Source organism: Coregonus clupeaformis, chromosome 3, assembly GCF_020615455.1.
Source record: "Coregonus clupeaformis isolate EN_2021a chromosome 3, ASM2061545v1, whole genome shotgun sequence".
NCBI lineage: Eukaryota > Metazoa > Chordata > Actinopteri > Salmoniformes > Salmonidae > Coregonus > Coregonus clupeaformis.
The window spans coordinates 40,282,981-40,296,559 of NC_059194.1; the positions used below are offsets into that span (position 1 = coordinate 40,282,981).

Genomic DNA, 13,579 nt, shown 5'->3' on the forward strand with positions numbered 1-13,579 from the left:
AGTGATAGGCATATATAAAGTACAGAACCAGCTATAAATCTCCAGTGAACCTATCTTACCCATGGTGCCAGTGTTAGGACTGTTGTCTGTGCCCTTTGACCAGAGGATGGAGTCCAGCTGTCTGAGGGGTGGGGGGCTGTGTTCGGGGGAGCAGCAGGAGGGTGTGAGCGCCAGGATCTTAGCGGCCGACACAGAGTAGCAGTCTCTCTCCTTCACCACGCGTCTCTGGCTCAGCATCATGTGATTACAGGGGATCAGGTACCTGGAGAACCAGAGGAGGGGGGTAGATCCTGTTAGGGAGCCCCAGCAGGGGGAACTGAGACTGGGGTTGGGAGAGGAGGAGGACGGGGGGTTGTGGTTGTACCAAGAAGGCAGATGGGTCTGTATTTGGGTGTTAAGGAGTAAAAGTGGAGTAAGGGCTCATCACATTATAAACCAATTAGCTGTACCGTGATTTACAGTAAGACAACGAGGCTTAGCTGAGAGGAGAAACTGAATGTGTGTGTGTGTGTGTGTGTGTGTGTGTGTGTGTGTGTGTGTGTGTGTGTGTGTGTGTGTGTGTGTGTGTGTGTGTGTGCGTGTATGCACGCGTCAACTATGTATACAGAGAAAGACATCATACACCCCAAATCTTTTATATAACATCATCATTAACATGCATAGAACATGGAAAACAGGCCCCACCCACTCACCTCAAGATGAGCTGCAGCATCACATCCTCACAGTATAGTCCAATGAGAGTCTGGAACAGCGCCAGAGACACAGTACCCAGCTGGAAAACACCAAGAGGATAAACACATCACAAGATGATGAAACAAAGGCCTCAGAGGACTGGAATACTGGAATGCATCACAGGGCTGGATTAACAAGTAAGGGATAACCAAGGCTGAATTCAAAATGGCTGCCTGTGGCACCTGGCATCATACCTGTTCATATGTTGCAGAGTGACTATGGACAGCCTGTAGTCATAGCTTTTGATGATACTTGTATTTTAAGTTTCACAGAGTTGGCATGTAACCAGGTAATAGTGCCCCTAGGCCCCTATTGAGTTATGTTTTATACATGGTGTATGTCTTAATTAGGTTCAATCGTGTGGAAACAGGTGTAGGCCTAGGTGTCTGAGTTGCTGACAGCTGAATAATGATAAGTTTAGGGAAATGTCTGTCCATTTGAGGGTTTAGAATGGGGCGATTCACCAACAGGATGTTTTGGGTTCAGTGCTATAGTACTTCCTGCTTCTAATAATGAGGGTTGGGGCCTGTTTCCTGTCAAGGCCTTTTAAACAGATTTATTTTTTTAGATAAAAGACTGTTCTTTGAGCCAGCTCTGTGTTGTTGTGGTGGTGTTAAAAACATCAAATCATTTTCCAAACCATCAATGTTAAATGGCCTGCAAGTATCAGAGAAGTGTTGTTTTCTACCCTGTAGAGTACAAAGCAGCACAGGAGCGTTTTTCACAGTTGAGTAGACCTGTGAAGAGAACACTTGAACGTTTCAATTGACAAGCCCCTGTTTGATGGTAATGAATAAAGCCTTTCCAGCAATTTCCCCCAAAACTGTTTGAACTAGACATTACATTTCCTAATATTTACTGGCCTTGTATTATCAGTCCATCGACTAATTATATAGTTATTGCGCACTTCCATGGCAACAATCTGCTCTCTTTGATATTTACATTTTAAATATTACTTTCAATTATTAGGAAACGGGGCTTCAGGGCAAACTATTTATCTACAAAACAAGTCTCCATTTTTTAAAAACATGACTCACACAGCATAGCAGAAAGATTCACAGACAACTTTCTAAAGCTCCTAATTTACGTCAGGTTGAGGCGGCCTGGATTTAGATTTAACCTGGCGACTACTCCTGTGTTACTAGGAGACTCTAGGTTGATATATGCACAGTACTCAATACGTTTTGTAACTGTATGTGTGTGGTTGTGTGTATTTATGTGTGCTAGCACGAAGGCTCCCGGATCTGAAAAGGGTTGTTGACACAACCACACACATTACCTGGAAGGGTGTGTTGATGCGGCTGACCAGCGTGTCCAGGATGTGGAAGTTACCTGGAAGGGTGTGTTGATGCGGCTGACCAGCGTGTCCAGGATGTGGAAGTTACCTGGTAGGGTGTGTTGATGCGACTGACCAGCGTGTCCAGGATGTGGAAGTTACCTGGAAGGGTGTATTGATGTGGCTGACCAGCGTGTCCAGGATGTGGAAGTTACCTGGAAGGGTGTGTTGATGTGGCTGACCAGCGTGTCCAGGATGTGGAAGTTACCTGGAAGGGTGTGTTGATGCGGCTGACCAGCGTGTCCAGGATGTGGACGTTCTCGTGGCGGTGGAGGAGGATGAAGGAGAGGAAGGTCTGCAGCAGGACCGGCTCCGACACCGACCGCACAAACAGGTCCAGATAGGCCGTGGTGGTCATCACCTCCTCCAGGGTCAGCTAGAGAGAAACACACACAACCATCAGTGGGATGGATACAGATACGTTGCATCCTTCCTTCCAATCTTCCTGGAAGTAGTGACTGATCTGACATTGATCTGGAATGGTGAATGTAATACTATGAGATCCATGCTGTGTTTATACTGACCTTGTGGAGGGCCGGTGCCAACACAGGCACCAGAAAGCCATTGTAGATGTAGCTCACCAGCTGGTCCCTGATGCTGGGGTGAGACACCTGAATGACTGCATTGCAGAACTCCAGTGAGTTGAGGAACTGGACCAGGGTGGGCATCTGTAGCCAGTCATCTCTGCTGAGGCAGTGCCACTCCTCACCGGGCACCTCCAGCTTGGTGGGCAGAGACGAGTACAGACCGCTCAGCCCCGTGGCCAGCACCTAGAGGAGGGGGAGCCCTTAAAGTAGGCTATTGCTTACTTACACCATATAAACTGTACACTGTGGTCTGGTATCACGAGTATGCGACCAAGTTTTTGGGAATAACTAGGATCTGATATTATTGTTTGTTTCCTTTAATCTTTGCATGAGTTTCCGTTTGTGCATGTGAAAGATAACTATCCATGACTTTGCACAAAGGGCTGAAATGCCTTGGCAGGATACAGCGACGCCTCTAAACCAGGGCCCTGAATAGGCCTCTGTTCTGACTTCCTGGTACAGGTATATACCTGTCTCTCCATTGGCTTATACAGACAGTAGGAAGATATGCAGGTAATCCTGTGACAAAGAGGTATTGTAGCCTACTCCCGCTGTGCAATTGCGTCAAATACTGTTACATAACTGGTAATCATCCATGCAGCCTGTACAGTACAATGTCTTTCCACGGTACAGGTGAGATTGAAAAAAATCCTGTTGACACTGTTTAAGCACTGCCAAGCTAGATAGTCAGTGCACAACGGCTTAACAGAAGGGTTTGATAGTGAAGATACTAGTCGCAACATGACAAGTGTTCTGTGGTGGATGCTGTAAAAACATTCAGATGGGCAGACGGGTGCTTGAGGATTACACTTTAGAGAGTTATAGCTAATGATTTACACATTAAATATGAGGCTTGAGCAACATACATTAATTATGAGTGGGGAAATGTGTAGCATAAATGACATATGAGGGACGTTTATGCATTTATGTTTTCACTCTGGCTTCACTCTCAGTGGTTTTTATGGTGCAGATATAAATGATGTTTTCCCCTTCCATGCTTTGAGCTGTACTGTATGTTATAAATCTACCAGGTCCCTTCTCTCCATGGTCTCACATTCAAAAGGCTGGTGTGTGAATCTATGCATATGATAGGTGGGCTTCTTTGGAACCTTAATGAATATTTGACCTCAAGAAGCTTCATCCCTCAAATCCTCAAAGCTGAACGCGAGGGGAGAAAGGCAGCATTACTAAAATGAACTCTAGTTGATTTACCTCTATTTGATTGACCTGTTGCCCAGCTTCATCAATAACAATGGGCATTGACATATGGCTGTGAGATGTTACAGTTACCATACAAAAGCAGGTGATTTCCCTGGTGAGCTAATGCATCAAGATGGTGGCGTGGTTTGATAAGTATTCTCATCAACAACACAGGTCAAAGTTACTACATCAGTCTAGTGCAAATCGATGAACATCATTTATAATCGTCATGGGACTTAAGTGTTCATCCATTTTGTTTAATCAAACTAATATTTTAAAATAGTTTACAGTTTAAATTTACAGTCTGAGATGTATATAAATTATTTCTACAGCTGGGCTGAGTTTTGCCTTTTAATAACATGAGTATGTTGCTTGTTACATTATCATAAGCATTTGAATACCACTCATTAACATAAAACATATGTTAAAACCACTCTCCCTCGACCTACTTTATTATGCATACAGTAGGCTAAGCATATTTTGGCTATGAATATCATACGCCTATCAGGGGACAAAGAGAGGTCAGGGATATTAACCTGTCTGGTAGTTGGTACAATGGGTTTCATTGAGTTAATAGGACATTGAGTCAAGGGCAGAACAATCATCCATTTGAAATGTATACAGTGGGTATATAGGGAAAGAAAGAAAGAGAGAGAGAGAGAGAGAGAGAGAGAGAGAGAGAGAGAGAGAGAGAGAGAGAGAGAGAGAGAGAGAGAGAGAGAGAGAGAGAGAGAGAGAGAGAGAAGGAGAAGAGAGAGAGAGGAGAGGAGAGAGAGAGGAGAGAGAGAGAGAGAGAGGAGAGGAGCGAGAGAGGAGAGGAGAGAGAGAAAAGGAGAGAGAGGAGAGAGAGAAGGAGAGAGAGGAGAGAGAGAGAGAGAGATAAAGTCTAAACAAAGAGAGCAAGAGAAGGGCCAAGGGACAGTGAGACCTAAGAAGACAGTGAGACCTAAGAAGTCAGTGAGACCTAAGAAGACAGTGAGACATAAGAAGAAGGTGAGACCTAAGACGACAGTGAGACCTAAGAAACAGTAACACAGAGCCATATAGAGAGAGTCACAAATCCCAGACAGAAAGTGAAAGAGTCCAAAGACAACAGCATCATAAAGACAGACAGCCACATCTCCTCACCGGACAAAAGTAGGTGTTCTCTGCGATGTGCTGGGCCACGCGCTGGTTCTCTGCAGACAGCGACATGATGAGGAGCAGGGCGTCCCGGGCCTGCTGGCCCACCAGGCCCTCCCGGTGGATGAAGGGGATCAGCAGGGAGAAGATCAGGAAGTTGGCCGCCCCCTGGTCCTCACTGTAATAATAATCAGCGTCATCGTCATAATAATTGATGGGATTTATATCGAGCTTTTCCAGTATCTCAAAGCGCTTTACATAGTAAGTCAGGAAACTCACCTGGTATGGAAGAAGAGCTCCAGGACAGACTGGTCCCTGGCCAGGACGCAGCACAGCTGGTTGAGTAATGACACCAGCTCAGCCTCCACCGCCGGGGCAGCTGTCCCCGAGCACGACGACAGGAGCATCATTAAGGGCCGTAACACAGGTTTGTGGTGCAGTAAGGGCTGCCGCGCCTGGCCCACAATCATCTCATACATCTTAGAAGAAGAAGAAGAGGATCACTTTATTGTCGGTTGTCACTGAGATGTGTCTTTTTCCTTTATCCCAACCCCCCGAGACACCCTCCTCACACCCTGCCAGATTTCCCTGTCAGACCAGGGATTCAAACCGCCAACCCTCCAGTTACCGACCACCGTCTCTAACCTACACCTACCTTGAGCTGCTCCAGCTTCATATCATCAGTAAACTGCCGCCTCAGGCTCCACAGGAAGAGCCTCTCCATGACGTTCTCCATCACCACAAACTCCAGGATGGGTCCCATGGCTCCCGCCTGGCCGGCGTCCTCCTCCATGAGCAGGAACAGCATGTGTTCCACGTAGTTCTGCACCGCGCTGGCCTCGTCCCCCGGGATGGGCCCGCCGAAACGCATGGGGCCGCCGCTGGTGAGGCCGATGACACCAAGGGCAGCGCTGCTGGTGTTGCTGCGGAGAGGATCATGCTTCTCCAGGATCTTTACCACCTGAAGGGACAACAGGGAAGGTACAGGGTTATGTCCATAGAAAATGAATATAGTACCTGTATAAATAGGATATCTGTGGTAATTTCACAAGGAAGAACATCAAATAAGATAAGATACTTCTCGCAGTGAACTGAATATTGTCTTTAGTCAACTTGAAGTTTATCTGATAACCTTGATAGAGCAAGGTTAAATAAATTGACAAACAATAGAGATAGTCACAAAGCTATTACAGTATGCCATTCCTACTGTCATCATAACAGTTGAAATCAAATTATCAAGTTATTTCATAGCGTATACACCAGAGTATAAGACAAACTCTCTCAAACTCTGCCAATGTGCTTACAATGATGTTCAGGCTAAATTAGATTGACTGAAACATATTGGTTTGTTATGTAGATAATATCCTATGGGAGGACTCATAAGTGACAGTTAATAATAATCATCTGACAGCCTGCTGCTGCCTTTATTGATCTAGATGAACACAACAGTCTCTCTTAAAATAGGAAAATCTGATAGAGAATACAACTCAAGTCCTATGGGAAATAAATCAGGGAAAGTTGATGTATCATTTGTGATTTTATGAAGATTACATTTGCCTGAGTCATGCCAATATAATATCTCAAGCCCAGGCAGTTAAAATTGTGTATAAATTGGGTTTGTGGTGTTCCAATTCCACTGTTGCCTCCGGAACTTTGTACTGAAATGTAAATGGACAACCACAAATCAAGTGACATGGCATTTATATTGACAGTGAACCATAAACAAAATGAACACTGACAGAAACATTCACATAATATAAATATATTGATGGTAAATCAGCTTGATATGAAAGTGTATAAGGCTGCTTTGTCCTCTATATGTTTGTGCCTTACTGTGCAGTTAGTCAGTCCCTCTCTAGTTAGGCCTACCTACATAGGCCTTACTAATGAATACAGGACTGTATGTGTTTTGTTGCCTCGGAAAAACTAAAATCTGTATTCTCATTGGACAGGTTCAGGTAGTACCTCCCTGTTTCACTAAGTTTCAAAACATTCCTTTAATGAACACAACCCAGACATGGGAGGAACCATCCATAGCATCCCAACAATGAGCCCACTGTCCCCACCAGGCCCTGCTACCATGGCGATGGGGAGTCCACTGAGAGCAGAGGGAGAGTCAGCCTGGCTGATTGAGACAGAGCCCCTAGGTGACTGATTGATCCAGGCATGATAGCACGATAACCGCACAGGATGAGTGAAGAGTGGGTGGAAAGAAGGAGGGTGAGGGGAGGAGTGATGGTGTCATATTAAAATTACCACTTCACTCATGTCTGTCTACTGTCCTGTCGGGTATTTCTGCTGTAACAAATAGCTTTGAGGACATAGCTGGCAAACACAGTAGGATTATAGATGATCAAGTAGCCTTTTCTAACCAGGTGGGTGGACACTGACTGGACTGACTAATAATACATGGAGGTGATGGAGGCATGGAGCCGTCAGGATAATGGATAACATGTACTGGTACATAGAGATAAATCAATATAGTTATCTTTGTGTACTGGTATCTGTATAGAACCATAGCGAGATGAAACAAACTGTTGCCCAGAACATATTATCCTGTCCTGGGCAACCCACAACACTGACTGGATAACAACCAGCTCGCTCAGACATCCTAACAAAAGGACTGTGATTTCAGAGGGGTCTGGAGAGGGAGAGATAAGGCTGAAGCCACTGACTGTCAATGAAAATCTACCTATTTTTCTGAAATGTCAACAGTGTTCCTCAATACAGGGTCCCGGGGGGTGCCTACTTAGCAGGCTGGGCAGTTCCAGGAATTCTAAGACCCAAACTCAATAGCACTCCTATCAAGCTATTCATTAGCCAAAATGTTGCAGTTAAGACTCAGCTGGAGCCGTATTGTAGTGCCAACCTGCCTGCAGAGAGGGTCAAAGATCTATAGAATGTCCTACATTTCAGAATATGATTCTGTTGAAACCTTTAACAGTGCACTTCACAGGCCTAACATTTACAGTGGGGAAAAAAAGTATTTAGTCAGCCACCAATTGTGCAAGTTCTCCCACTTAAAAAGATGAGAGAGGCCTGTAATTTTCATCATAGGTACACGTCAACTATGACAGACAAAATGAGGGAAAAAAATCCAGAAAATCACATTGTAGGATTTTTAATGAATTTATTTGCAAATTATGGTGGAAAATAAGTATTTGGTCAATAACAAAAGTTTCTCAATACTTTGTTATATACCCTTTGTTGGCAATGACACAGGTCAAACGTTTTCTGTAAGTCTTCACAAGGTTTTCACACACTGTTGCTGGTATTTTGGCCCATTCCTCCATGCAGATCTCCTCTAGAGCAGTGATGTTTTGGGGCTGTCGCTGGGCAACACAGACTTTCAACTCCCTCCAAAGATTTTCTATGGGGTTGAGATCAGGAGACTGGCTAGGCCACTCCAGGACCTTGAAATGCTTCTTACGAAGCCACTCCTTCATTGCCCGGGCGGTGTGTTTGGGATCATTGTCATGCTGAAAGACCCAGCCACGTTTCATCTTCAATGCCCTTGCTGATGGAAGGAGGTTTTCACTCAAAATCTCACGATACATGGCCCCATTCATTCGTTCCTTTACACGGATCAGTCGTCCTGGTCCCTTTGCAGAAAAACAGCCCAAAAGCATGATGTTTCCACCCCCATGCTTCACAGTAGGTATGGTGTTCTTTGGATGCAACTCAGCATTCTTTGTCCTCCAAACACGACGAGTTGAGTTTTTACCAAAAAGTTCTATTTTGGTTTCATCTGACCATATGACATTCTCCCAATCCTCTTCTGGATCATCCAAATGCACTCTAGCAAACTTCAGACAGGCCTGGACATTTACTGGCTTAAGCAGGCGGACACGTCCTGCACTGCAGGATTTGAGTCCCTGGCGGCGTAGTGTGTTACTGATGGTAGGCTTTGTTACTTTGGTCCCAGCTCTCTGCAGGTCATTCACTAGGTCCCCCCGTGTGGTTCTGGGATTTTTGCTCACCGTTCTTGTGATCATTTTGACCCTACGGGGTGAGATCTTGCGTGGAGCCCCAGATCGAGGGAGATTATCAGTGGTCTTCTATGTCTTCCATTTCCTAATAATTGCTCCCACAGTTGATTTCTTCAAACCAAGCTGCTTACCTATTGCAGATTCAGTCTTCCCAGCCTGGTGCAGGTCTACAATTTTGTTTCTGGTGTCCTTTGTCAGCTCTTTGGTCTTGGCCATAGTGGAGTTTGGAGTGTGACTGTTTGAGGTTGTGGACAGGTGTCTTTTATACTGATAACAAGTTCAAACAGATGCCATTAATACAGGTAACGAGTGGAGGACAGAGGAGCCTCTTAAAGAAGAAGTTACAGGTCTGTGAGAGCCAGAAATCTTGCTTGTTTGTAGGTGACCAAATACTTATTTTCCACCATAATTTGCAAATAAATTCATAAAAAATCCTACAATGTGATTTTCTGGATTTTTTTTTCTCAATTTGTCTTTCATAGTTGACGTGTACCTATGATGAAAATTACAGGCCTCTCTCATCTTTTTAAGTGGGAGAACTTGCACAAATAGTGGCTGACTAAATACTTTTTTGCCCCACTGTATATTATAAATGGTGAGAATGATTTTTTTTTTAAATAACAATATTTAACATGATGATTTCTGTCCTCTTGGTGTTACTGTGTTATTACTGTTCTACGTCCAGCAACGTGAGCTCCAACCCCATAAATTATGTTTGTGTTTCCAGGCCTTAATGTGTTCTATTCTCTGTAGCTGAGAGGGATGGAGACTCCTGCCAACTCCCTCCCACTGGGGTGAATGGAGGCTGAATAGAGAAGGGAGGAGCCAGTAGACCGAAGCTGTCATTATTTCAGTTACATACTGTAGCCGTTCGGTTACCACAATGAGGTCTGGGGCTGAGAGGGTTCAAGTTCATGGGCGGGATTGTAGGCTTTAATTTGTAGGTAAGGGGTTTGAGGAAATGTTTGTGTTATAGGTTCTGCGGTGGAGTTTGGCGTTATGGTTCAAATTATAAGAGTTTGTGATTTAAGAGTTTGAGGAACAGCTTTTGGGTAAAAGTGATTGGGCTACAATGATATGCATTTAGTGTTCTGAGGGTTTGAGTTAGGGTCTGGGTTCTAAGAGAGAGAGCTATACAAGTTAAGGTAGGGTTTGGAGCTGAAGTTATATTTAGGGTTACAAGACACAGGTTTTGTTTACCTGTGCCCAGTGGTTCTTGAACACGATCATGCATGTCTCTGGGTCCACCCCTTTCAGGACCAGGGCCTGCCCCTTCCTGCCATCCCTGTTTCCATTGGCAACCATGGAGGCCATCATCATGGTGACCAGGTTCCGTGTGGGTTAAACCATTACGCAGGAAGGAGAGGGGTAGAGGGGGGAGTCCTCACTGGAGACCGGGTGAGACCACTTGCACAGTGGGGTGAGTGAACACTGGGGATCTGCAGAACACAGAAAACATAATGTCATCATCCTGTACATGCAGATGGAGAATCTGTGGTTTGTCATTGTTCAAACCTATAACAATACATACTATGGCATACTGTAGCAGTAGTTGAATAACAGCGTACTTCTACTGTAACATAGGACAGATTAAGACTACTGTAGCATAGGACAGATTAAGACTACTGTAACATAGGACAGATTAAGACTACTGTAGCATAGGACAGATTAAGACTACTGTAACATAGGACAGATTAAGACTACTGTAGCATAGGACAGATTAAGACTACTGTAGCATAGGACAGATTAAGACTACTGTAGCATAGGACAGATTAAGACTACTGTAGCATAGGACAGATTAAGACTACTGTAGCATAGGACAGATTAAGACTACTGTAGCATAGGACAGATTAAGACTACTGTAGCATAGGACAGATTAAGACTACTGTAGCATAGGACAGATTAAGACTACTGTAGCATAGGACAGATTAGGACTACTGTAGCATAGGACAGATTAAGACTACTGTAGCATAGGACAGATTAAGACTACTGTAGCATAGGACAGATTAAGACTACTGTAACATAGGACAGATTAAGACTACTGTAGCATAGGACAGATTAAGACTACTGTAGCATAAAACAGATTAAGACTACTGTAACATAGGACAGATTAAGACTACTGTAACATAGGACAGATTAAGACTACTGTAGCATAGGACAGATTAAGACTACTGTAACATAGGACAGATTAAGACTACTGTAACATAGGACAGATTAAGACTACTGTAACATAGGACAGATTAAGACTACTGTAACATAGGACAGATTAAGACTACTGTAGCATAGGACAGATTAAGACTACTGTAACATAGGACAGATTAAGACTACTGTAGCATAGGACAGATTAAGACTACTGTAACATAGGACAGATTAAGACTACTGTAACATAGGACAGATTAAGACTACTGTAGCATAGGACAGATTAAGACTACTGTAGCATAGGACAGATTAAGACTACTGTAACATAGGACAGATTAAGACTACTGTAGCATAGGACAGATTAAGACTACTGTAACATAGGACAGATTAAGACTACTGTAGCATAGGACAGATTAAGACTACTGTAACATAGGACAGATTAAGACTACTGTAACATAGGACAGATTAAGACTACTGTAACATAGGACAGATTAAGACTACTGTAACATAGGACAGATTAAGACTACTGTAGCATAGGACAGATTAAGACTACTGTAACATAGGACAGATTAAGACTACTGTAACATATGACAGATTAAGACTACTGTAGCATAGGACAGATTAAGACTACTGTAACATAGGACAGATTAAGACTACTGTAGCATAGGACAGATTAAGACTACTGTAGCATAGGACAGATTAAGACTACTGTAACATAGGACAGATTAAGACTACTGTAGCATAGGACAGATTAAGACTACTGTAACATAGGACAGATTAAGACTACTGTAGCATAGGACAGATTAAGACTACTGTAGCATAGGACAGATTAAGACTACTGTAGCATAGGACAGATTAAGACTACTGTAACATAGGACAGATTAAGACTACTGTAGCATAGGACAGATTAAGACTACTGTAACATAGGACAGATTAAGACTACTGTAACATAGGACAGATTAAGACTACTGTAACATAGGACAGATTAAGACTACTGTAACATAGGACAGATTAAGACTACTGTAACATAGGACAGATTAAGACTACTGTAACATAGGACAGATTAAGACTACTGTAACATAGGACAGATTAAGACTACTGTAACATAGGACAGATTAAGACTAATGTAACATAGGACAGATTAAGACTACTGTAACATAGGACAGATTAAGACTACTGTAACATAGGACAGATTAAGACTACTGTAACATAGGACAGATTAAGACTACTGTAACATAGGACAGATTAAGACTACTGTAACATAGGACAGATTAAGACTACTGTAACATAGGACAGATTAAGACTACTGTAACATAGGACAGATTAAGACTACTGTAACATAGGACAGATTAAGACTACTGTAACATAGGACAGATTAAGACTACTGTAACATAGGACAGATTAAGACTACTGTAGCATAGGACAGATTAAGACTACTGTAGCATAGGACAGATTAAGACTACTGTAACATAGGACAGATTAAGACTACTGTAGCATAGGACAGATTAAGACTACTGTAACATAGGACAGATTAAGACTACTGTAGCATAGGACAGATTAAGACTACTGTAGTATAGGACAGATTAAGACTACTGTAGCATAGGACAGATTAAGACTACTGTAACATACAACATATTAAGACTATTGTAGCAGATAACAGATTAAGACTACTGTAGCATACAATAGATTAAGACTACTGTAGCAGACAACAGATTAAGACTACTGTAGCCATAGGACAGATTCAGGGTGATTGATTGGGACATACTGTACAGTTGACCACCAGCCAAATAAACCACACAAACACTGCAGCAGCCTGCAGCAGCCTGCAGTCTCTCCTTTCTTCTCTCCCTCTCTCTCTCTCTCTCTCTCTCTCTCCCTCTCTCTCTCTCTCCCTCTATCTCTCTCTCTCCCTCTCATCTCTCTCTCTCTCTCTCTCCCTCTCTCTCTCTCCCTCTCTCTCTCTCCCTCTCTCTCTCTCTCTCTCTCTCTCTCCCTCTCTCTCTCTCTCTCTCTCTCTCTCTCTCTCTCTCTCTCTCTCTCTCTCTCTCTCTCTCTCTCTCTCTCTCTCTCTCTCTCTCTCTCTCTCTCTCTCTCTCTCTCTCTCTCTCTCTCCCTCTCTCTCCGTCTCTCTCTCCCTCTCTCTCTCTCTCTCTCTCTCTCTCTCTCTCTCTATCTCTCTCTCTCTCTCTCTCTCTCAATTCAATTCAATGTCAATTTAAGGGGCTTTATTGGCATGGGAAACGTATGTTAACATTGCCAAAGCAAGTGAAGTAGATAGTAAACAAAAGTGAAATAAACAATACATATTAACATTAAACATTACACTCAGAAGTTCCAAAAGAATAAAGACATTTCAAATGTCACATTATGTATATATACAGTGCTGTAACAATGTGCAAATAGTTAAAGTACAAATGGGAAAATAAATAAACATAAATATGGGTTGCATTTACAATGGTGTTTGTTCTTCACTG

At 43.2% G+C, this 13,579-nt stretch overlaps 1 protein-coding gene across 1 annotated transcript in view; it reads right to left on the reverse strand.

Moving 5' to 3' along the window:
• fhip1aa (FHF complex subunit HOOK interacting protein 1Aa) overlaps window positions 1–13,579 on the reverse strand; it is a 48,022-nt gene that overhangs the window by 9,440 nt on the left and 25,003 nt on the right. Inside the window, exons 3-10 of the mRNA XM_045208516.1 lie at window positions 10,167–10,405; window positions 5,633–5,938; window positions 5,257–5,456; window positions 4,984–5,155; window positions 2,593–2,838; window positions 2,277–2,444; window positions 693–772; window positions 60–262 (exon numbers count right to left, since the gene is read on the reverse strand). Coding sequence (XP_045064451.1) covers window positions 60–262; window positions 693–772; window positions 2,277–2,444; window positions 2,593–2,838; window positions 4,984–5,155; window positions 5,257–5,456; window positions 5,633–5,938; window positions 10,167–10,286 — 1,495 coding nt within the window. The 5' untranslated portion in view covers window positions 10,287–10,405. The remainder of the gene's footprint in view (window positions 1–59; window positions 263–692; window positions 773–2,276; window positions 2,445–2,592; window positions 2,839–4,983; window positions 5,156–5,256; window positions 5,457–5,632; window positions 5,939–10,166; window positions 10,406–13,579) is intronic.